The sequence below is a fragment of the Calliopsis andreniformis genome, chromosome 9, assembly GCF_051401765.1.
Source record: "Calliopsis andreniformis isolate RMS-2024a chromosome 9, iyCalAndr_principal, whole genome shotgun sequence".
NCBI classification, from domain to species: Eukaryota; Metazoa; Arthropoda; class Insecta; order Hymenoptera; family Andrenidae; genus Calliopsis; species Calliopsis andreniformis.
Genome location: NC_135070.1, coordinates 9,737,693 through 9,761,473, shown reverse-complemented (window position 1 = coordinate 9,761,473; position 23,781 = coordinate 9,737,693). Strand labels below are relative to the sequence as shown.

Below are 23,781 nucleotides of genomic sequence, written 5' to 3'. Positions count from 1 at the left end.
TCAAAAATTTGAACCACCTTTTTTTTATTCTTCAGATATACTTCTGTTTCCACCTAAAACATTTTTTGTTTCACTACGAATTAAAAATTTTATGATTATTAAAAAAGAAATTAAACATATCGTATATAATAAAGTCGAGTCAAGACAGTTAGGTACTTCGTTGCTGAGCAGAGAGACTCGTAAATATTATAATATGTTTTGAACAAATTTCGACAAATTCCATGTCTTGTCATTGAAGACAGTCTACTGGCGTGAAAAGCTCCTTCGATATATTGCTTTTCTATAAAACACGATACAGTTCCCGATACTAACTTTGTAATTAATAACCTCGTGCGTTTCCATGTTTACAACAAAACGAATTAATAATTTTTAATTCGTTGCTGTAACATATCACTCAGACATTATACTATTTACGGTATCGACAGCACTGATAGCTTCCTAGATGTTATACATACTGAATTGTTCTTATCAAAGATTCCGCCGTGACATTGATGAATGATTGATTTTAATGAATTTCTCAATTTTATAAATTCCCAGATATAAAGAATTAATACAAAAATTAAAATTATAAAATTAAAATTACATAATTAAGATTGTGATCGTATGTATATTAGGACACAGTGCTGCGATTACTAAAACTCTTATAAATGGTTATTCCACAATCACCAATACATTCGAATAGTTTAGATTTAAACAAAATTCTCTAAACGATAAAATTTCGGCAAAATACAGGCCTAGTCGCTGTCATCCTTTTTTCTGAACTTCTAGAACACACATTTTACGTAAACGGGACAAACAACATATTAATCTACATAATACAATATTATTTCTTTTATCTTATCTAAAATTAAATAAAGTCAAACAATTGGCTAAGTGTGGTAAGCGATGTATTGCAATTAATTAACTTCCAAGAATTTCACTGTTCGAGGAAAAAATGAACAATCGCTCCGCAAACTCTACTTTTCTACGGTATATTTGTTACGTCGAGAATACCTACCAAAAGTAATTCTCGACCGCGAGATTCATTCGCGTAACGGTATAACTAAAAATACGATAAACAATACACTGTTCTAAAATTTTAACTACAAATGAGCAGAGAACATTAAGGAGAGTTAAACAATAGCATATCTAAATAGCTCCGTTTTTTACCAATTTCTTTCTTATGATATGATATCGTAAATGAATTTTTTTTTTTTTAGATTTTCTCTTAAGATCAAAATAAGACAAAATAATCATTAATACGAAAAGGGTTTAAATGTAAATTTTAGATAATACGTTAAGAGATCAGAAGACGAACTTTACATAGAAGTAGGAGACCAAAAATTCATTTCTCTTAATTCAGATGGTTTTGCTTGGAATATGTTCGAATAGACTACATTAGATTTTCCAGCAGATTTTTCTTCAGATCCCACATATGTAAGATTTTGTGATGATATAGATTTTTTCCGATTCAATGATCTCGGTGGAGGTGACGGTACCTCTATGTTAGCCTCGTCTTCTTCGTCGATTTTCGGGGTTACCATTTCCCTAGATTGTCCCAATATGCTAGCTAAGATCCAACTTCCTTGATATTTTTCTCGATCGGGAAGGAACGGACCTGTGAAATACCGATTCGAAGGAACGCGTCGACGAGCTTTCGGTGAGCCTTCCGGAGTTCCTATAGGCGAAGTTATAGGGGTTACTGGTAAGGATTTGCTCCCCCTTCTTGGCGGAACTGCGGCCTGTTCGGCCGTTAATTGCTTCTGGAATTTGGTAGACATTATCTGATTGGCTACGAGAACGATTGATTTTCCGCAAAGCGCTGGTTCGCTGTGAAATCCATCGTCCACCCCTTGAGATTTCGCTCTTGCGGTTCCAGCTAACGGGATCTTTGTACTCGATTTATTGTCATTGCCTATAACAAAAATAAAGAAACGTAGAAATAAGAAGAAACTAAAAGTTTATTAAAAATAAAGTGAAAATAAATTTCTTGAAGTACTACATGTTCAGTTTCACTATCTTGATGAACCTACACCCTCGATATTATATCCCAAAACTCATGAAAATAAATTGTTACATGTGACTGAGACTCATGAGAAAAACAACAGACTTTTACATATCAGAAAGAGTCTTAAGAAATGCAATACCGAGAAATACAAAAATAAAAGTTAGAATTTAAACCAACTTAATGCTAAATAATCTGCATTTTGTATTCATATAATATTTATTGACATTATAGTCAATTCCTTAACTCTTTAAGATTAGTTACTACATATTTTTTGTATGTCAGAATGTAAAAACCGTGTACATTATAATTTTATTTGTGTTTTTTGTTTCACTAATCTCTTTCACTGTGTGTCTTTATTCCAAATATAAACTCAAATAAATATTTTCTTTATTCAGTACACACGCAATCAGCTTTGATACCTTTGTTTGCAGCTGAGGTTGGTACAAACGGTTGACATGGCAATGGATGCTTGCTGAAATCAATCTCCTTCTTTTTTGAGTCGAAATCAGACTGTTTCTCCGATAATTTGCTTGTCGACGAAGCGTTATTTTGATCGTTGAGAACTTCTTTCACTTGTCGATATTCCTGCTGTACCGACCGTTGAGCTTGAGTCTTCGGGTATCGTATATAGAAGAAACTGTCGTCGTGGGACGGCGGACTAAACGTGCTGTCATCGAAATCGAATCTACACAAAATAGAACAAAAAATAAGAACAAGCAACATTTAACAAATATCAACAAAAAATTTATGATCCACTATGACAAAAAAATAAATTTACAAGTTAGTAACTTTTTAACGGAAATACATTCGCATATCTATAAAAACGAACACAGCTAGAAGTACATAACAATAACAATAAAAATTCCATACTATTCAATTTTGCCATGAATCATACTACTGATTACGAAGTTGTGACTATAGATCCACCAATTCACTGACGTATAATGCAGTTCATGGTCACTGACAGATTCCTCGAGTTTTAGATATCTTACCATTTGAAAATCATATTTTACGCCGCTCTAAAACTCTGGTATACTAGCAATACGATGATCCTAAGTTAATAAAGCTTTTGGACGACCAATATGCACGTCAAAATGACTTCGAATCGTCGCGATATCCTCTAGCTCGATCGTTCTACGCGACAACGTACGTCACACGCGCGTGAACGAAAAAGAGATGTTACTCGTCAGAGCTTGTGACACGTAAAACCCAATATAAGTGCTATGAAGAACGTTAACAAAAGTGTGTGAGAAAGCCACGAGGGCGCATCATATGTGAAGAGTGGTAGGCCGTTCTAATGTCTAAGAATAGCAGATATAATGCAACCAACTGTTCGTTCGCTTCAGCCAAATTCCGCGTGTAAATATCGTCTCTCGATAGAGTGTACAATTGAACATGCGTGATAAAAAATCAACTCTTCTTAGTTCATCATATCGACGGAACTCAATTTACCGACTGTTCGTAAAAACCGTGTTACTTCTAAAGACTAAATCTTCCCTTTGCTCGTCAACAGTAGCGTTAAAAAGTATGGTGAAGCTCTATAATTCTATACATGCTAGAGTTAGTATACGTTCAATATCGAAAATGATTCTAGAAAAGGAATAGCGTACCTATTATCAATTTTTCCTTTCATCCACTGCGGCAAAGATATCCCGCTGCCTAGCGATCTGTCTTGTTTCGTGGATCCCATTTTCACGGTTCACTGAACTTTCTTACTCTGCCTTATTTGTCCGAAAATTGGGAATTACTATATTTTTTAACTTGGATAGTTTTTTTTTCTAACAAATTATTGATTTATAACATGAGTGTCAAATATTGTCGAAAAAAAATTATCGGCAAAAATCGGTTCCTTAAAAGCCTCTTGTAGAACAAACTGTTCCCTAGGAGATGAGCCTGCACGTTGTTCTTTCGACCTAGAAGAAAAAAACATACATTGTAGAAAAGAAGAAAAAAATGACCAAACATGTTGTTATTATTAAAATAGCTAAATGTAAAATACTGCAAAAATTTTCGGTTTCCTAAAACGTAGTGAAATATGTAGTATAATATATTTTTTAATTATACAATATATGATATAGTTAGAATATACCATAGGATTATGTATCCGTATATAGTTCGAACGCGTAGATTACGCTCTGTGATTGATTTAAAAAAAAAAAAAAAAAAAAAAATACCTTAAGAAATAAATCAGAATTAAAATAAAATAAATTTTACTAAAATAAATTCTACAAATTTAGAGAAACACTTTTTCATAGATCTAATTTTGACATCTATTTTTATTTCTTAAACCTAGATTTAAATTTAACTCGGTATACATTTAATCCTCCCTTTCTAAATCTCGTGTAGGTTTAATTCTACAAATTAAAATAAAAATGTACTTCTTATTAATTATTAAATATTCTTTTAAATAAAGAATACATTTATTTTTATTTAATACTTTCCTTTTTTATTCGAAATAAAATGTATATAATTCTACTTTTAATTAAATAGCTTGATATTTTCGTCTTATTCAAACACCATGCTAAACCGTTGCCGTGTTAAAATACCTGATCTCCTATTTGCGACCGATCTTAAATCGGATTACATGAAGCACCACGATCGCTAGCATTTGTTGTCTAACGAATCTACTTTAATCAATATGAAGTGATCTTGAACATATGTATTTGTTTTCATTTTCGTTTTGATAAAAGTAACGTACTTTAATCAAACTATCGTAACGGCGATAGAGGACTCGACAAATTAAAGAGCAGATACAGTATGCAGCTTATTATGTTTTATTACAATCAAGGTCAATCTTCTCCTACAATTGCTAATAACGAATGTTTTATTTTTTGTTCACTACTGAATATGATAATTATCGATTATGCATTTCACTTTAATATACAGTTAACAATAAGTGTATAGTGTATGGCTTCCAAATGAAATCGAATGATAAAAATGTAGGAAAATAAGACGAAAAGAAACAATTTTGCATCAGTTATAACAAAACACGATTCAGGGCTTGGAAATTTCGAATGGTTTCAACGAAAAATTATTCCAAAGAAGAATACATCGATGGCGCTCAATGTTAGCTGGCGTGACGCTATGCCCCGAATAGAAATATAAACAAGATGTTTTGCTCAATAAATATGATACATAAACTGGTGAAATAGAACATGTACTCACTCGATTTTTATGGTATGCTGAATACATTTGTGAAATGAATAGCCCCATTACTGCAATATTTATACCAGAGTATAGAAACGGTATTCTTGTGCTCTTAAAACGATACAATCACCTACTGTTGACGATGAATGACACAAGTATGCGGAGCGTATAATCCCGTGTAACGTGTAAGAGGTATTCTATCGACGATGGAAGTTTCACCTTCTCGAGAGAAATGGAAAAAACCTAGGAAAGCCTAGGGAATGTACATATAACCCTACGCCAATACTGAATTTCCTATACGAGACGAATATTAAGATTATTTTTTAACAAAATATTACTTCGTTATATGTAAAGTTTGAAGTTGAACCCGCATGAAGACTACAATGAATATAACTTAACGTTATCTCGTTACATAACGAGAACTACGCATTTAACTAACCAATCCTAGTGACTTAGTGAATTTTCTCACTGCGAGGCTGGTTAATTCCTACCTTTCCGGCGTTCAGAAAGGGAAATATTCTTCCGGTTAAGACCGTGGTACCGAAACGTCAACGGTGAGTTCGATGAAATCTGAATCGATTTCAATCGGACTTAAACGAGCAGTTATATTTGTCTAATTCGTGCTAGAATTATATCGTTTATTCTCCAGCATACAGATGAGAATATTTTTCATATTAAAATACGGATAAAAATTTTAACTTGAATCATAATTGTTAACCTCTTCGTTGTTTGTATCTGAGAGAGACACGTGATTTCCACTATAGTTTACCAAAATTCATGATCTGTATTATTGACTATCAGGCTGTCTTATTAAACAATAATCTTTTGTGTGCAGGTAACCAGCAACAATGAAGTACAATCGACTCGTTACCTCTTCACGAAGGAAAAATCGAAAGAGGCATTTTACAGCACCTTCTCACATACGTAGAAGGCTTATGTCAGCACCTCTCTCGAAAGAGCTTCGCCAAAAGTACAGTGTTCGCTCTATGCCCATCCGCAAGGACGACGAAGTGCAGGTAAAATGTGATTTAATTTAATCTTGGGAAAAATCTCGGAGTATGGTTTCATAGAATTTCATTTCTTACAACTTCGCTTTAACTACATTCGTGAGACATTTATATTTAACTTCTTATTGATTTTGTCTCTTTTTTTAAAGGTTGTTCGTGGACATTATAAGGGACAACAAGTAGGCAAAGTTGTTCAAGTGTATAGGAAAAAGTTTGTCATATACATTGAAAGAATACAACGTGAAAAAGTTAACACTGCTAATGTATATGTTGGTATTGACCCATCCAAGGTAAGTGTATTTTTTCTATATTATAAATATACTTATTATTTCTTAACAAATGATGATCTAAACCATTCACGTAGAAGAAGACATGAAGCCAGATAATGATATTAACATACAGGGTTCTCTTGTATATCAATTGATTTGTCTAGCTTAGTCTTTTTACTGCAGAAATATTGGCACTGATATTGCATTAAATATTAACTTCCTTGATGTGTTTTTGAGCATGTGATAATTTTAATTGATTTTTTACAGACTGTTATTGTAAAACTAAAGATGGATAAAGACCGCAAAAAGATTATTGACAGGCGAAGCAAAGGTAGGCTTGCAGCATTGGGTAAGGACAAGGGAAAATACACAGAAGAATCAACTGCAGCCATGGAAACCTCGTGAATGTAGATCATATTCCATTTATGTATTTGAATAAAAATATTAACATTGTAATTTCTATTTGACATTTTTCATAATATTAAACGATTAAAACTTCAATTATTTAAGAATTAAATTAATGATTGAATTAAAAGTTCTTTATTAAAAAAAAATAAAAGTAGCATATTCAAAATTGAAGAAAATAAACAGAGATCTATTGTTTAGAGGCTGCAAGAATTCTTAAGACATAAAGGAACAAATTAATTACATCGAGATAAATATTAATGGTGGCTAATATATACTCCTCTGGAGATAAAGTATGCATTATTAAACGAGTGTCAAAAACAATAAACATTGACATCAATGCTGCACCAGCAATGCACAATAACAATTCAAATATGGTGCTTTGGATAAATATTTGCATAAAGCCACCAAGTAATAGAATCCAAAGTCCAATAATCAACCTATAAATGTTAAACATTAATATAAAATATTCATAATTATAGTAAGCACAATATTGATGCAAAATTAAATGAAAAATATACCCAGAACTTGAGATTGATAAGTCTCGCTTGCTCTGGAATGTGTATATGGTCAATCCTATCATAACTGTTAATGTTATGAAGAGGGCCTCCAAAACTGTAGCCACATCATACATTGACACTATTATTCCAATAGTGTAAGCTTTTGCCAATGTCTATTATCCAAATATACATTATTTACTGTTCAAAAATTGAAAATATATATTCCAGAAGGAAGGTAAGTACTCACAAATATAGTTAACAAAATTAAGTTGACTGGGTGATCTCTTCTCTTTATATATAAAGCAATTAAGGTTCCCATAGTTGTAACAAATGACAAAAGTAATGTCCAGGAACTAGAATTATATAATACAAAAATAAATTTGTTTGATATCTTCAATATTAAAGGTAGATGTTATTGAATATCTTACTTTTCTTGTATAAATACTTTTAGTGGTTCAAATGTCATAAATGTTGCGGCTATTACTACCGTTATCAAAAGTTGAATACTTAACAAGCCATATACCTTTCGAAGGAATCCTAAAGAGATATTTATGGTAAAACAGTATCTTGTACAAATTGAATAATTGCTTATTTATATTATATTGTTAATGTTTATTGTGAAATACTAATAATTACCTAATCTTATATTAATATTGGCATTATGAACATTGTTATTATAGGCAAAATCATTTTCAATTCCATCCATATCCATTTCCTTTCCACCACCTTCCACATCTTCTTCAATTAACTTCATAGTTGCAGTAGCCATCCTTCTGAATTAATAACTGTTATTAACATTAAAACCATACTTTAAAATAGAGTCTCATCTAAGGATGAAACATAAGTAATGTAAATGATAAAATGAATCAAATAGGAATGGTAATTAAAGTTGATTATATTTAGGTATTTTATTACATTATTAGAATTTATTATAAAAATTTGTAAAAAAAGAAATACGTACAGTGACAAGTAACAAACATAACATTTTTAAGTTTTACCTTAAGTGACAGGCTGATAAATTAATTTGTTTAATAATCTAATGAATAGAAAAACAATTATCGTAAAATAATAAACATATATTTCCGATTTATAGACCAATGCGTTTAAGTACGTTTATCTTCCTTTAATGATAAAAACAGACAGCTGTTATTTGGTTACCTTGTTTCTTTAATACTGTCGGTAGTAATCGGTAACAGTCGACTGTTGTCGGCAGCGCGTGACACTTTTACGTTTACTTTTTCATTTCTCGGGGTAAAAGTTGGTTAAAGGCACCTACAAATAGTATTTATCTTACTTTTATTTTTTTTCTCGAGACATTTAACTGTTCAAGAAATTTTCGAATTCATTTGTTTTTATAAATTTGTTTAAATGTATAGGGTACTTCATTGAAGTTTTATTAAAAAAGGATAGATAAAATTCCTTGTAATGATACATACACATATATATATATATATTTACAATAGGTATTAGAAAGGTGGTTACAAAAAGCTTGGTGTTTTTTATACAAGACGTTTGAACAATAAACCTGTTTTATTCAATCACGTTTTAATTTTCTACCTTAAACGACTTATTGTGTTTGTTCTTAGAATTTTTTTTTGACAAGCTTACATCCGTTTCAGCTTCACTTGTATCTTCTGTATAACTTATTGTATCACTTTGATTTGGTATTTTAAATGATGGTTTAGCTATTTTTTCACTTGCCACAATCCTTGCTATTGGTTTAATATTAACTAAAAACAAAAGGGAATTCATTAAATGATATATAAAATTAATTTTGCTTAGCATTATTTTAAAGAAAATTTGTAAAATGATCAATGTGTACCTGTTTTATAAGGCTTGCGACATTTACCAGTACCAAAAACACAAGATACATGATCTACATCTTTATGTATAATTCTATATTTTTGTTTCCCAAGTTTTAATTTATTTCTTGTTAAAATTATCCTTTTCCCCACTAATTCACTTTCAAACACCTGTATATCATATAATAACTATAATATATTCATATTTAACCAGAATAATGTAACATGTAAAATTCACATACCACAGAAGGAACATCTACAACAAAGACTTCATCCTCATCTTGTATATCTTTAAACTTAAAGGAAGGTATAGTTGTTTCAGAAACTAGATTTTCTTCTTCTATAAAATCCTGTAACTATAAAAAATAAAAAACACTATAAGAAAAGATTCACAAACAAAAAACAATATATCTGAAAGTGAATAAAAAGTTTATATTTATACATTGTTTGGTCTCTGTATCCTTAACTCCTTATTTGCAATTTCTGTCATAGTTTCAGTGTCTAGATTGATTTTCCTTGACTCCTTTTCATTTTTGCTTTGATGAAAATCATTCCCTGTGCCATTTAAATGATTCAATTTATGTGAATATAAATCTGTATTATCAAATGATTTCAAATTGTTGTCTTCATTATCTGAATGAGAGACAGATCTGAAAAAGTTTTCTACAGTACTTTCATTGTGGTTTAAGATCCTATTTGAATCTTTTCTAGGAGGAAACTTTAACATATGTTTAGAAGGAGTTTCACTGCTGGATGTTTTCTCATGTTCCTCATATACTGTATTTGAGCACAAAGCCTCTTCTTCCTTGGATTTTACTTTCGATTTTTTACATCTTTTCTGTTTCTTAGAAGACTCTTCCAGTACTAGCTTAAAATCGTCGTTTTCATCTTCATTGCTAGAAGATTCTTTAGATCTTTTGAGTAACTTATTTCTCATATTTTCTGTGCTACAATATTTATCATCATCTTCACTTTGGCTAGACTCACTGTCTGCCGTTAAATTTAATCGTCTTAATTGTTGTAACCGCTTTTTAGTTAAAGGTGACATACTATCATCCATAGCTTGATCTGCTTCTGTAAATTCCAATACTTCTTCATCACCAGAATGTTTTGTATTTATATCTAGATCTTTATAGTCATCGGATAATGATGTATTACATGATACTATTCTATATCGTTTCTTAACAACCTCTGTATGAGTAACTCTAGGCTGTGATTTTTGTTTTATTCTTTTGTTTTGCTGATCTTCTGTTTTGTCTTCTTTCTTTATATCTTCAATTTTATCTTCTTTCTTTATATCTTTAATTCCATCTTCTTTCTTTATATCTTCAATTTTATCTTCCTTCTTTATATCTTTAATTTCATCTTCTTTGTTTATATCTTCAGTTTTAATTGGCAATGATATTGTATTTTCAATGTTCACTTTGTCTAATGTATCATTATCAACACCATCATGATTTTCGCTATCAAAAGGCAATGATGTAATTTCTGTCAACGAATTATTTTCATGTTCCAAACTAGAGGAAGTACTTTGTGAGTTTTCATGAGCTTCTTCAATCTCTGTTTTTATTTTCTTGCAAATCTTTTTCTCACGCTCAGGAAATTCTTCTTCGGTATCTTCATCAATTCCTGAGTCCTTTGGTTGATTTGTGTTGCCATTACACAAAGTCTGTGTTGAAGAAAATAGTTTATCTTTCTCTTCTTTCACAGATTTTCTTTTAATATTTGGACTTTTCTTTAACTGAGCAATAAGATTATGATCTGTGTGTGTCTCTGAAAATTGATCAGTAAGATTTTGATCTGGGTCTGTTTTTGAAATAGAAGGTTCTTTAAATTCTTGAATTATAGTTTCATCATTCAATGTAAATATCAAATTTCTTTTTACACTTTCTGGTGTACTCTGACTTTTAATTATTTCTTTACTATGATTTTTATCCAATTGTGATTCTTCATTATCTTCTGTTTCCAACAGCATTGGTTGCTCTATTGATTTATTTGCATCAGTTTTTATTTCTTTTTCTGCCTTATTATTCTGTGCTACCTCGTTTAAATCAGCTACATTAAGTGAATCCAAAGTTTCCTTTGCAATACATGTTCCACTGATGCTTGAAACATCATTTTTCTCTTCTTTAATATTATTTTGAAAGGATTGTTTATTATTAGATATATTTAAATCCTTTCCTGGATCTTCTGGAATATCATCTCTTGGAAAAGAAGATGAAGAGGCCAATGAACATCTATTTTCCTCTGCAGTCCCTGAAGAGAAGGATACACCTTCTGCTTTCTTTTTAATAACATCTTGCCAACCTACATTTATTGTCTTAGAAGATCTACTGTTAGAGTTTTTGGTCTTTACCTTCTTTGTTAATTTATTAGATGTACTGTTATTGTTATTTGATGTATTTATTTCTACATCGCATGAAAGTGCACTTTTTTTAGACATGTTCATCACATAATTTGCCAGAGATATATCGGATTTATATATAATGCTATAGTCATCATCAGTGAAACTCTCATCATCATCTGTATCACTATCATCTGACACATTTCGAAGAATAGATGTCTTCATTTTAATATATTGACTATAAGTTTTTATGTTTTGAATCTGCTTCATCCGTGTGTTCATAGCTTTTGTTCTGCGCTTTAACTTTCTGCATGGTACCAATTTATGTATCAAAGAAGAGTTTATCATTCTGCTTTCCACAGTATTGTCTACCACCTTCCAAGTAATTTCACTCATTGTAAATGAATAGTTCTTCGTGTACGTAATAATAATTCTAGTACAATCGTCTAACCTAACCTTCTTAAAAAAACTTGTTTTATGGTATTATTTCTACTATATATTGATATATTACAACTTAAAGTGAACAAATAGCATTCTAATATTTTTTATCCATTAGAAGTCAAATATAAATAATTAAGGATAGTATATTATCACGAACATCGTTTTAAAATTTAAAACGTCTCAGCACCACTTTGCACATGGCTTGTACTAGTGTATACACATACTGCGTTGTTACATGCTTTTATGACGCACCATAATATCTACAGTTTGTGGAGCAAATATGCCACGAAATATAGTCATTTTTACTAAAATTGTGAATAAATTCAATATAATATATACTCAAATTTAAGTAAAATTCAAAATTTCAATTTCAATTTATCGAATTCGAATATCATTGACAAAACAATATTATACATATATTACATTTGTATCTGCAAAGTATTCAAATGAAGTTTCAAATGAAGATTCAAAAGAATTTTTAATTTTTTAAAATTAACATTGAAAGCTTCAGATTCTTAGATTACAAGACTATAAAATTTCTAACAGAGTATCCATTACACAAGTTTAAATATATAAAAGAATGTCAAATTTATAACCATAATATCCATTTGAAAGTATTGGGATTCGTTTCTCAAAGTATTTATACATACATGATTCCAAATTACCTATTTAATTCAAACAGATTCAAACCTATACTTGAAATATACTCAATCTTATGTAATCCTCAGAACTGGTCTTCAGCACAAAATAAAAAAAGTTGTTATACATGTATACAATTAACATACGATTTTCAAAAATGTTTCTTCTTCAATTGTCTTAACATAATACTTACGTGTTTAAAATAAAACTATTTTAAATTGATCTATTTTTATCCGAACCAAACATACTTACATCGATCGATTTCGTCGATCGAAGTTGTATCGCATATGTATTCATCACACCTGTTGGATTCAAGCTTACCTGAGTTTACCGTATTAAAATAGACAAAAGTGAAACGAATCTATTACTTGAAAGTGAAACAAATTGAAAGTTTAATGAAAACGTTTGCCCTAATTATTCTAAACTACAATAAAAGTCTTGTTTTTTAATTAAAATTTATCGAAATGTATTTTACGTCTTCCTTTCGGAGTAAAATATAAGTAAACATGCTAAATTTATAAAATACGGTAATGCAAAGAGTAATTTGTAGAAAAAATCGAAAATACCAATTTGCAGGTACCTGATTTGTCTACATCAATAACGTACTGAAGTACTAAAAAAAGGAGGATAAAATTACTGAAATATTTCACACAGAAAAAACATTTTGGTATTGAACTTCTAATATTTAACCGTGTACATGCCTGTACACACCGGAAGTGTGTGAATCGATGGATACAGGTATGTACGAACAATGTTGTAAACGAAAGAAAGGTAGAAGTGGAGGGAGTGAAAGGATGGAAATAGAAGAAAAGGAATAAAGGGACTATCAAAACATTTTACAATTCCCTGAATTTTGTACTATGCATGAAAATTATCTACCAGTTGGCGTTGACTTTAAATCTGCTGGGAAACATACGGTGTCACAAAAATATTCAAAAGTATGTTTCGAAGTTTATTAACGATAGTGATATATAGTGTAGGAGAAAAAGATGCAGTAACACTGAAAGAACGCCGTCGCAATGTTGTGTAGTGTAAACGACCCATAACAAATTTTGCATTAAAATTGATTATCGATGATCAACGTGCTTGATCGTGCTCTGAAAGAAGAAAGTCCTTTCATTTTCAAACATTCGAGTACACTCCCTGAAAAAAAATCGAAGGAATTCGATAATGGACTTAAACTAGGCGAGAATGGTTCGAGAGCTTTTCTGGTCCGTGAAAGTGTTCAATGATAAATCGATCGATAGACTCGGTAAGAATATATGAGAAAAGGACGTGAGAATGCACCAAAACAGAAGGAAGAAAAAGCGAGTGAATTACGGCGTAAGGACAGTGGAGGTGTTGCGTGGAACGAAAGGATTCGGTTTCACGATCTCAGGACAACAACCTTGTATCTTGAGCTGCATCGTTCCAGGGAGTCCAGCAGAAAATGCCGGATTACGTGCCGGTGATTATTTGGTATCTGTCAATGGCCATAATGTCAGCAAACTGCCTCATGATGATGTTGTACAACTGATTGGTCGCTCTAAGGGTATTCTGAGATTACAAATAGCTGAAAATTACTATTCTGATTCTTCGGATGAAGAAGGAGTAGCAACAGTACGTTGTAAGCCCAAATATACTCATAAACCACGTACGAGTAACATGGGTGCACTACAGTTACAATGTAGGGTTGCTAAAGTTGTGCGAGATCTTCAAAGTGGTGCTATGTTTGATTCAACGGGGAGGACACAAAATGAATCACAAGATCAAGCAAATTATTATGGTTTACATTATCGTTGGGATATGTCTAGCCCACTTCCTCCACCACCGCCACCGACTTCACACAAAAGAGATTCAGAGAAGATAGTGCACAGAACAGTTGTTGGATACCTTGGAACAATTGATATTCCAAATCAATTACATCCGTCCTCGATGATGCAGGTAATACGTGGATCTAATAATATTAATTGTCATTACCTTTGAAAGAGAATAAAATTGGAAAAACATTTAATTATCTGCGTTATGTAAATTACTAATTGATTATTGTTTATTATTTCAGGTTTTAAGGAAATGCATTAAACGATTAAAAGCTGAAAAAAGAAATCCTACCACAGTGCTCTTAACTATACACGTAGCAAATATCAAGCTCACTAATTCAGAGAATCGTATTATAGCAGAATATCCATCTTATAGAATAATATTTTGTAATTCCTTTTCGGAACAAGATAAACAATATTTTGGCATACTAACTAAATCTGTGAAAGATAAGGAAAATATTGTCTCAAACTCATGCCATGTTTTTACTATTTATTATAAATTGATTGACCATGCTGTGCATTCTAGTGCATGTAATATATTTGGATTTACATGCACCAAAACTTCAGAGTTAAATGTATGTCAAGAATTCCCTGATAGTTGTAATGGTCTCATTGGTGCTATACAGACTTTGTACATATCAGATTCTACAAGTGCTGATACAAATTCATATAATGAAATGCGGAGGCATCAGGATGCCTCTTCTCCACAACCAAGTAATTTAAGCACTTCGACTGCACACTCAAGTAATAGTGATTCTGGGATTGGTTTTAAAGATGACTGTGGAAGTCGTTCAGATAAAAATATGGTGCATAATGTTTCTCGAAGGAGATGCTGTCCTGCTTCAGACTACAGGGTATGTTAATAATAGAGATTATTGCAATTCTGTATTTTGTTTAACTGTTCTTATGTTACAAAAAGATATACATACATGTATGTACTTGACAAATATAATCAATTTTATCTGTATTAGTGACTTATTTTTTAAATTTAAGCAAATATTTGCTATATTCCGTTTTTTAATGAATAATTTTTTTATATATTCAAATTTTGAAATCCATTAAAGCTAATATGTCTATTCAAATTCGTTACAATATAAAAACATTTGAAAATGATTATGACAAAATAAAATAGATTTAGTTTACTTAGTTTTAAGAGAATCTTCTCAAATGAACTCAAAATGTATTTCTAGGACAGTGAACATCCATCGAGAATGTACTGTAACGATGTCAGCAACGTTGATTTGCGATTGACGGTTCGGGCTGTGTCTAACGCATGTTGGAGCGAAACAAATGAACAAGACACGTGTAAAAGTAATATCGAGTTGTCTCGTGAAAGTGTTGCTTTTAACGATTTCTGCAACGGAATGAGTTCATGTACAGCGACGATCGAGAATCAAGACGTGTATTCTGACATACAAAAGGGAACGAAGAGGGGGACTTTGCCCACCTGTCCATTACCATCTGCTTCTACTGTTGAGCAGGGGTTGGTTAGTTCGTCCGTTGGTTCTCTTGCATCCGTTTGTACCACTGCGATGTTACACGGCATGGAAGATCACGTCGAGACATCCGACGATACTATTATGAGATCGAAAAGATTATTAGGATTTATGGGTTCTGTGGACAACGATACGCGAGATAAGTTCAGTCCAAAAGTTTTTTCTGGTATTTCCAAGTCTTTAGTGCATAGTTTTGAAGATTTAAATACAAGCATGGATTATGCTCGCCCCCTTTGCCAAACTTATTCGGATAAATCGGATAACTCACGTCCATGGGGAAGTCTACAGGAAATCCGAAACATTGGGACTTGTGTGCAGGATACTTGTTTGGTAAGATATACTTTATCCTTTATTTTAAATTATAATGCATGCTGCCGCTGATACATTGTTTTCATAACGTTTAAATTTTTTGTACTAAAATTTAAATTTTATACCATTTTATATTACTATTATTACATGTTATTACAAAATTGTGAAAAGTTATCGATCACTGATCGTTATTCACACTTTTCGAACGCTTCAAGAATTTTATTATCGTACTCTAAAAGAATTTATTATCAGAGAGATAATAGAAAAACAGAAAGTGTGATTTATTTAACTCTGTTTTATTCTGTTTCATAATTTAAAACTTTCAGAATTTATAATTTCATGATATCAAAATATTATCGCCATAAACTTTCTACACGCTAACATTTATTTCATTTTATTCATCCACGGAAATTTTCTGTCTCGTATATCTGTTACTTCAATATTTTCCAATTATTTACCTATATAACGTGAGCAGAAATAATCAATATAGTCAACCAAAAGACCGAAATTATGAATATGTGGCAGTACAAGTCAGAGTTAAGTTTCGAACTTGCGTTCTTGTGGCGAGAGGCGGGTAAACGAACGAGAAATCGAAAGAAGGAACGAGACGGTAGGGCTGTGGATGCATGAGCTAGAAACGATGGGGTTTATGGAGCGCTTGGGACGCGAGGGGAATAACTCGGGAGAGGAATCGAGCAAGCGGATGAGTGAATGGAAGATTGAGGTTCGCGCGAACGAGCGAGCTACCGACCGACCAGCTAACCAACCAACCGACCGACCGATCGTGTAAATCGAATCGAGGAGAGGGAAAGAGAGAGAGAAGGAAGTGAAGTGTACGGGCGAGCACGTATGCTAGTTAACAGTGTGCACATGAGAGTGACATGTTGAGGCACGAAATGAACGTGACGTTGTTGATCATAAGTGGTTATGACGGTGTTGATTGATGCACAGTGTTCGTCGAACCGCGCCGTTCGAGAGAATTTCGCCTATTGAACGATCGTGCGAACTGTCGGTTCGATCGCGGCGAATCGATCGGTCGATCGTGTCGGTTGTGTCGGTGTACGCCGTGTTCGGCTGACCACCGAGTCAACGAACACCGTGCGCGGAATCGCAATTGTCAACGGTGCATCGTTGCAGCTGGGCGGAGCCCTTATTATTACGTGTACGGGGCACCAGCGTTGTTCTTTCACGAACAATTCGAAGGGAACATAGTCTCGTGATAATAACTATTCCAAGTATTTTTCCCTTTCCCTCTCGATAAATGGGATCGTGGCGCGGCTGCTCGAAGGAATACGATCTTCGGTCACGACATGGACACCGTAGTGAAATCGGTACGTGGGGAACAAGACGGTCAATATATCGTGCCTCGCGAAAGCGTCGTTTTATGGTTTATGAATAGAGGTCTTCAGGTGTAACGCGGACTCTTTCCCATGATTTACGCAGCGTTAGGGTTTGAAATACTGAAATTACTTTTTAGGCATAGATTGTTGTTACTTTAAGAAATATTAAATGGCAAAGCCTGGTTTGGTGCGCTTTTTTAAGTACAGTTTCGTGTTGAAATGGCGTACGATCGGCTTTGAAATATCGTACTATGCTAGATGTGTCTTTAATTTAATCAATCACATGCAATCAGAAACGTGTGGAACGATTCGTAGGTGCTGTCAACTGCACACTATTGGTCAGATTATTAATGTATTTGAGCTAGGACGATGCGATTCTTTTACACCGAGCATACTCTGTGAAGTATGTACTTGTCTACTAAATGAAAATTGTTTCAAATATTTTTTCCCCATTGTTTTTAATCTTATACGCCTATATAAATTTTCACAAAGTTTAATGCTGAATATTTTGTAAATTAAAATGTCTTAATGAGTTCAATATTTTATCGTGCAAAACTAGAAGAAACAGAGTCTTCCACTTGGATTTTTTCTTGGCGATGTATTTTTTAATATTCTTGAAGTTAGTTGAATTCTTCTAGTCAACGAAATAGTTAATAAAACGAAGCCTTAACAATAAAATAAAATAGTTAACGAAGTTAATGATCAATGATCGATAACGCAAACTCGATGTTATACGTCGATTTATTGCATCGTTTAAACGTCGTTCCAAGAATTGACCACCGTTTCCTCTTAGCTCAGTTCTTTTGAATCGATATGACATTACCTTAAAGTCTATCAGTTACTCATTGCAATGCAACGTAATTGTTTGACTTTTACGGGTGGGAATGGCATGTAGATAAAGTATCTTTGTCGAAATACACGGAAAAAGATGACGACAGGAAGATTCTCGAAATTATCGCAGCATGTGAGAATATTGTTCGTTCCCACGCTGTTTCCACCTCTTTTATACACTTCGGTACGTAAATCTGTGCACGCGCACGTAGAAAACGTCCGGTTTGTAACAATCGGTGAGAATCGTGAAACATGCGTGTCTCTACCCTTTTATTCACTCTGAATGCAGGACGGGTCGAATCCTTAAACAATTCTGAAATACCTTTTTCAATTTGTAAATAACTGAGTACTTAGAGGATTAAAAAGGTATAGTCTGGTTTAGGATTTTCCTGTCGCATTAATTAATAATGTATATTGTCTCTCGGTATGAAAAGGATGACCTTAATGATAGACATTGGAACGATAATAGTAATGAACTTAATAATGGACCCTGTTGCTGTTATATTAAATATAATGCTAAATTTCTTTTCTCATTAAAACAAAATGACCAAATTTTATAGTAATTCTGAATTACTAAGAAACATAATTATAGTATTATTATTTATTTTATATGTAGTAATGGAGAATAACTGTTCTGAATAAAAAAAATTTGTCAACTTTTCTATGACACTTTTTGCTAAATAAATTTCTTTATGATAAAAAATTTATCAAGTGAAGGATTAAGTAAAATTCATATCGTTATGTTCGCGCGCGCATTCTGTCGCTCCCCTTTATGACTCGTTTAATTTTGATTAACGACGTTTATCAATGAGGTATAATTTTTTAATGTTTCTTCAACACAGCACGGTAGTACAGAATTGTGTGACAAGAACACTGACTGCAAAAGTATACATGCATGGGCTAGTGGATTTGAAAAATTACTGGAGGATCCAAAGGGATTACAAACATTTGCGGTAAAAATTTAATCTCACTACTATAAAGATAAATGTTTATCTAAATACCTTTTCTTATTTTCACTTTATTGTTAAAGGAATTCTTGAAAAAGGAATTCAGTCATGAAAATATCTATTTTTGGGCTGCCTGTGAAAGATACAAAGATACTAAAGATGTTACTACAAGACGCAAGTTGGCTAATCAAATTTATCAACAACATTTGTCTAATACGGCAGCTGAACCAGTAAATGTTGATAGTCATGCAGCTGGTCAGATAACACAAGATCTTCTTGCAGAAGCACCTGCAGATCTTTTTTTACAGGTGAAGAAATTGTTTCTTACATATTGTAAATTATTATATTATGATAAAAATTATAGAATAAACTAAAATATTTGTTATTTTCAGGCTCAAAAACAAGTTTTCAATTTAATGAAATTCGACAGTTACCCAAGGTTCTTAAGGTCTGATCTATATCGACGTTGTATAGAAACAGGAAGTTCTGTAATTGGAGCAGAAGATTGTGATCTAACTCTTACCAATTCACCTAGCGTAAAATTAAAAAAAAGTCATTCAGATGCTGAAGATCGATGTAGAAAATCCATTCTACCTTGGAATAGGAAAAATAGGTAATAAAATGAGTTAATTTGGATAAGAAATATTTTTATAGAACTCAGTAACTTAACAGAAGCATATTTTTAGATCCAAATCAAAAGATCGTGGGGAGTCTGAATATAGTAAAACTCCTAATAGAAGTGAAACTATATATAAAAGTTTCACGACTATGAAAAGAGAAGCAGAAGGTAATAACAATGACGACAGTATTTCTATATCTAGTAGCAGATCTTCGTTAGCGTCATGGGATTTGGCTTTAAGACAATCGTTTCACAAACATGTAAGTATGGCCTTTCTCTACACTATGTAGTGATTAAATGCAACCAGAGAATAGTGTTGTTTTCTATTGATTCTATTAGAAATCTTTATATAAATTTGTTGTGATACATGTTATTTCTGTATGCATAGTAAATGTAGTTTTTTTATTTTGGTATTGCAACAATAAGGGTATTTGTAAAACAAATATAGTTGAAGCGCCGTTGATAAAGATAATAGATGGTAAATAATTATTAAATATTCATTTAATGTTGAATGTATAAAGTTGCTGTATGTGTAACTTGTAGTCCTTATCGTCCTACGAAGGACAATCAAATGAAATGAAAGAAGTTCGCGCCAAATGTACCGGTTTGTGTCGGGTAATATTACCCGATGGATCGACTACGGTTGTACCAACTAGCCAAACGGAGAGCATTAAAGATGTGGTTACACGCCTCCTTGATAAAAGAGCTCTCCAATACTCTAACTATGACGTTCTAATCCTAGCCACAGACGAGGTTTGTGTGTTCTCTCGTTTTTATTTTAACGCATTCTTTGAACTTGCTGTTCAATACTAACAAGATTAATGTTTCATTAACATTGGTAAGCGCAGGACCTGGAATGTGCTCATTTCTTGCTTTCAGATACATTTTTGCTATTTAACCAAATTATTCGCTAAATTCATACTTTCTTCATATTTAACTATAAATACTATTCGATAAAAACAAGAAGGGAAATGGTTATGTAGGATAATGGTATGAAATGCTCGCGTGAAGTTACATCTTTAAGTCATAACTCTCATGCATGCATTTTTGGCACAGCTTTCGTAGTTGTATGTACACATATATATACATGAACTAAGCTCTCGCATATGTATATTTCACATTCGGTGGTGTTTGCAATCAGCAATTAATGATTATAAACTTTTCAATACCTATTCGTGATCATTTCATTGTAATAACCATTTGATGTTATATTAGTTCTCAATTTTTCATATTTTTAGATGATAGAGGTCAAATATCCATCATCACTGCTGGCTGGACAAGAAGTAGAAGTTGTTCCAACGAAAATACTAAAAGTAGATTTACCTTCCCGGCGTGTGATAACTGTTGTTGCGCATAAAGGTAGAACTTTGAAGGAAGTACTCAAGCCACTTTTAAATAAATATGGTTTTAACTTGGATACGGTTACTATGTGGAGTGAAAATCACTGTATTTGTATGGACATGCCAGCTATTGACGCCCCTGCTAGATTGGTTTTGACAAATATAAAAGACGAAGGTATAGTACGAAAGTATAATTTGTTAGAAATTAAGACTAATAATATTCTATTATCACAGATTCGCAAAAAGAATTACACACAGTTAAGTATGCGCACGATTTACCTCATAGTCAACCAACCCTAGACGAGATCACCAACAGAGTATTTGAAGAGCTCTTAGTTGGCAAAGGTACAAGTAAATACCAATACAACGAAGGCTCATGTAAGGTAATAGAAAATGTAAAGTTAAGTAACTAAGCAAATTACAGGCTAAAGTTTCTCTAGTTTTTAATTTTTTACAATTTCACATTTAGTCTGACGACCAACGTTCTGAAGGCTCTTCTATTCTACCAAGCAAATTTTTTCTCCGAGATTCTACGATGCATGGAAAAAAGAAAGTATGTATTATATGTTATTGTTTTTGGGGTGTTACAAAAAAATTGGTTAAAAATTTGGAAATACATTCTCTACAACAAAATACTTTTTTGGTAGAGAAATATAACAGTGTTACAAAATTCCTTGTTTCCTTATTTTGAAACATAACGCTTACATCCAAACGTTTAACCAACATTTTAAATAGTTTCTAATAATTTGTTTATACGTAGTTTAATTATAACCTTTTTATACATATTCATGCATACCAAAGGGAAAATCCAAATGTCATTTAAACGAAAAGGGTAGCTCGAACAATTTTGCAGCTGAAGAAACTACTAAGTCTCATCCTCCTTTAATAGCAAAATGGCGGAATGGAGTAAAATTGCAATTACCAGGAAAATTTGATGGCGAAGGTAAAAAACTATATTCAATCGTTGCGTCATTTGCAATTAATAACGATCATTAAAACGATGAGTTTAATATTCTGTTAATAGATTTGTATGAAGGTTTAAAACGTGCTCAGAGATCCAGACTGGAAGACCAGAGAGGAACAGAGATCAATTTTGAGCTGCCAGATTTTTTGAAGGTAAATGAAAAGTCACATTATTTATAAAAAATCTACAGCTTTGATGATAGAATATTCTATTAGTAGAAATATCTCGTGTCTTTTGTAAATATATTCCATTCTTGAAACTTTTATTATGTTGCGATTCGACCCATAAAGCTATGAAATTACTGATCAGAACAAGGAGAATGGCAAGCCAACGGATCGCAACAAAATTCGAAGACCTAGGATAATGCCTTCCAGTAGCGAAGCAAACTCCAAGTTTTATGGCTCTTTAAACGATCGGCAAAACTGTGGACACGATCAGAACATGATGGCCGTACCGACAAATGGAAACACTGGCGAACGATTTGCTACGTCAGTAGCTGGAAAGGAAACTCAGTGTAAGTCTCAAGACGGCTCGTACGTCTTGGAAATGTCCTTAATGGATGGAGATCGGACTACTATCTTAGAGAACGGATCTCGTTCCCGAACAAACACTCTGGAAACTTTCGATAGTCGGATATCGAACGCTACGAAATCGCCAAAACCTCCTCCACTTCCGCCGAAACCGAAAAATCTTATTACAAATGCAACGAAAACCGGGTACATCATATCTTCAAAATCTTTACCAAAGTCTTCTCGCGCTATCCCCTAGTGCCCGACTGAACCGAATAGAAAAAACATTTTCACTGCAAATGAGTATTAATATCTGAATAACAGATACAAATGCACGCAATTTGAAGCAGCGTGAGGCGAGCTTTTCGCGCATAATACTCGAACGTATACTATTATTACGATATCGTGCTATTATGCGGTATGTCCAATAATATCCTAGGAATTAAAATTTCGTAGGTGCCTTCGATTTAACTGCATTTAACGTACTGCGTATCGAGATTCATATGGCAATCGTTGTAGTCAATAAATATTTATGACCTTTTTACAGTACTGCTGTTACTCTCCTGGTTATACAGGACATATATTTTATTATAATTTATAGTCGACGAATGTTGTTACATGTGAACAATGAAAAGAATATTGAGATTTTATGCGAAATAAATAAATTATATGAACTTTGTTTTATAAGTATGTTCTATATTTATATTCATCTCCACTGATTTTTCTTTTTTATTTATTCCTTTTTTTGAGAAAAGAGTTGCTATTCATGAATTTCACGAATTGTTCACTTTATTCGTTATTTTCATTTGGTAATTTGTGGCAGAATTTATTCTACTTAGATCAAACTCTGATTTAAGAAGACCAATATCGACAATCGTCTTATTGTTAGACCGTGAGTACAATGGACACGATTCCGCGCGAACTTCTGTGATTTCATAATTTTTAATTTACGTCGTGTATTACGTGTATGACACGATATCGCGTCATTATTCACAGACACATAGAACGTAAGGCGACATAGCAAAGCATTTTTGTAAATAGTGACAAACAATACGATATTTCATGTTGACGCGTCCCAAATGCAAC

The 23,781-nt window shown here is 32.6% G+C and overlaps 5 protein-coding genes across 10 annotated transcripts; 2 read left to right on the top strand and 3 right to left on the bottom strand.

Moving 5' to 3' along the window:
- Positions 1 to 7: 7 nt before the first annotated feature.
- Positions 8 to 5,493, bottom strand: LOC143183878 (uncharacterized). 2 transcript variants are annotated; one of them, XM_076385650.1, is made up of 5 exons: positions 5,269 to 5,493; positions 5,153 to 5,202; positions 3,598 to 3,900; positions 2,407 to 2,672; positions 8 to 1,894 (listed from the first exon to the last, which is right to left on the bottom strand). In XM_076385650.1, the coding sequence occupies exons 3-5, from the start codon at positions 3,675 to 3,677 to the stop codon at positions 1,299 to 1,301; spliced, it is 942 nt and encodes a 313-aa protein (XP_076241765.1). In that variant the 5' UTR covers positions 3,678 to 3,900; positions 5,153 to 5,202; positions 5,269 to 5,493; the 3' UTR covers positions 8 to 1,298. The 2 variants fall into 2 exon arrangements, with proteins under 2 accessions (XP_076241765.1, XP_076241763.1); XM_076385648.1 differs by having other exon boundaries at positions 5,153 to 5,493.
- A 51-nt stretch (positions 5,494 to 5,544) lies between these two features.
- On the top strand, positions 5,545 to 6,866 carry Rpl26 (ribosomal protein L26). Its single transcript, XM_076385658.1, has 4 exons — positions 5,545 to 5,688; positions 5,970 to 6,150; positions 6,291 to 6,431; positions 6,678 to 6,866. Exons 2-4 carry the CDS (start codon positions 5,983 to 5,985, stop codon positions 6,813 to 6,815), a joined length of 447 nt encoding a protein of 148 aa, XP_076241773.1. The 5' UTR covers positions 5,545 to 5,688; positions 5,970 to 5,982; the 3' UTR covers positions 6,816 to 6,866.
- A 136-nt stretch (positions 6,867 to 7,002) lies between these two features.
- Positions 7,003 to 8,643, bottom strand: LOC143183880 (protein lifeguard 4-like). Of its 5 annotated transcripts, XM_076385655.1 has the most exons (6): positions 8,314 to 8,591; positions 7,952 to 8,100; positions 7,744 to 7,852; positions 7,563 to 7,668; positions 7,337 to 7,488; positions 7,003 to 7,255 (listed from the first exon to the last, which is right to left on the bottom strand). In XM_076385655.1, the coding sequence occupies exons 2-6, from the start codon at positions 8,082 to 8,084 to the stop codon at positions 7,006 to 7,008; spliced, it is 750 nt and encodes a 249-aa protein (XP_076241770.1). In that variant the 5' UTR covers positions 8,085 to 8,100; positions 8,314 to 8,591; the 3' UTR covers positions 7,003 to 7,005. The 5 variants fall into 5 exon arrangements, with proteins under 5 accessions (XP_076241770.1, XP_076241769.1, XP_076241768.1 ...); XM_076385654.1 differs by having other exon boundaries at positions 7,003 to 7,488; positions 8,474 to 8,643; XM_076385653.1 differs by having other exon boundaries at positions 7,003 to 7,488; positions 7,952 to 8,142; positions 8,314 to 8,619.
- Positions 8,644 to 8,699: 56 nt separating this feature from the next.
- LOC143183877 (uncharacterized) lies at positions 8,700 to 12,092 on the bottom strand. Its single transcript, XM_076385647.1, has 4 exons — positions 9,560 to 12,092; positions 9,360 to 9,473; positions 9,138 to 9,288; positions 8,700 to 9,045 (listed from the first exon to the last, which is right to left on the bottom strand). Exons 1-4 carry the CDS (start codon positions 11,855 to 11,857, stop codon positions 8,861 to 8,863), a joined length of 2,748 nt encoding a protein of 915 aa, XP_076241762.1. The 5' UTR covers positions 11,858 to 12,092; the 3' UTR covers positions 8,700 to 8,860.
- Positions 12,093 to 13,822: 1,730 nt separating this feature from the next.
- Positions 13,823 to 23,382, top strand: Loco (regulator of G protein signaling family member locomotion defects). Its single transcript, XM_076385437.1, has 14 exons — positions 13,823 to 14,464; positions 14,583 to 15,194; positions 15,531 to 16,166; positions 19,159 to 19,269; positions 19,347 to 19,571; positions 19,656 to 19,876; positions 19,950 to 20,142; positions 20,426 to 20,635; positions 21,121 to 21,397; positions 21,457 to 21,605; positions 21,692 to 21,775; positions 22,024 to 22,165; positions 22,247 to 22,338; positions 22,496 to 23,382. Exons 1-14 carry the CDS (start codon positions 13,823 to 13,825, stop codon positions 22,952 to 22,954), a joined length of 4,053 nt encoding a protein of 1,350 aa, XP_076241552.1. The 3' UTR covers positions 22,955 to 23,382.
- The last annotated feature ends 399 nt before the right edge of the window (positions 23,383 to 23,781 follow it).

Excerpts from the sequence above, each read along its gene's own strand:
- LOC143183878 (XM_076385648.1), bottom strand. The coding sequence starts at position 3,677 with ATGGGATCCACGAAACAAGACAGATCGCTAGGCAGCGGGATATCTTTG. Across the intron at positions 2,673-3,597 it reads AAAGGAAAAATTGATAATAG|ATTCGATTTCGATGACAGCA; the intron begins GTACGCTATTCC and ends TATTTTGTGTAG. Across the intron at positions 1,895-2,406 it reads AACCTCAGCTGCAAACAAAG|GCAATGACAATAAATCGAGT; the intron begins GTATCAAAGCTG and ends TTTTTGTTATAG.
- Rpl26 (XM_076385658.1), top strand. The coding sequence starts at position 5,983 with ATGAAGTACAATCGACTCGTTACCTCTTCACGAAGGAAAAATCGAAAG. Across the intron at positions 6,151-6,290 it reads GCAAGGACGACGAAGTGCAG|GTTGTTCGTGGACATTATAA; the intron begins GTAAAATGTGAT and ends CTTTTTTTAAAG. Across the intron at positions 6,432-6,677 it reads TTGGTATTGACCCATCCAAG|ACTGTTATTGTAAAACTAAA; the intron begins GTAAGTGTATTT and ends GATTTTTTACAG.
- LOC143183880 (XM_076385654.1), bottom strand. The coding sequence starts at position 8,084 with ATGGCTACTGCAACTATGAAGTTAATTGAAGAAGATGTGGAAGGTGGT. Across the intron at positions 7,669-7,743 it reads AAAGTATTTATACAAGAAAA|TTCCTGGACATTACTTTTGT; the intron begins GTAAGATATTCA and ends ATATAATTCTAG. Across the intron at positions 7,489-7,562 it reads TAATTTTGTTAACTATATTT|ACATTGGCAAAAGCTTACAC; the intron begins GTGAGTACTTAC and ends TTTGGATAATAG.
- LOC143183877 (XM_076385647.1), bottom strand. The coding sequence starts at position 11,857 with ATGAGTGAAATTACTTGGAAGGTGGTAGACAATACTGTGGAAAGCAGA. Across the intron at positions 9,289-9,359 it reads TTGTAGATGTTCCTTCTGTG|GTGTTTGAAAGTGAATTAGT; the intron begins GTATGTGAATTT and ends TATGATATACAG. Across the intron at positions 9,046-9,137 it reads TCGCAAGCCTTATAAAACAG|TTAATATTAAACCAATAGCA; the intron begins GTACACATTGAT and ends TTTTGTTTTTAG.
- Loco (XM_076385437.1), top strand. The coding sequence starts at position 13,823 with ATGCACCAAAACAGAAGGAAGAAAAAGCGAGTGAATTACGGCGTAAGG. Across the intron at positions 15,195-15,530 it reads GTCCTGCTTCAGACTACAGG|GACAGTGAACATCCATCGAG; the intron begins GTATGTTAATAA and ends ATGTATTTCTAG. Across the intron at positions 21,606-21,691 it reads ACAACGAAGGCTCATGTAAG|TCTGACGACCAACGTTCTGA; the intron begins GTAATAGAAAAT and ends TTTCACATTTAG.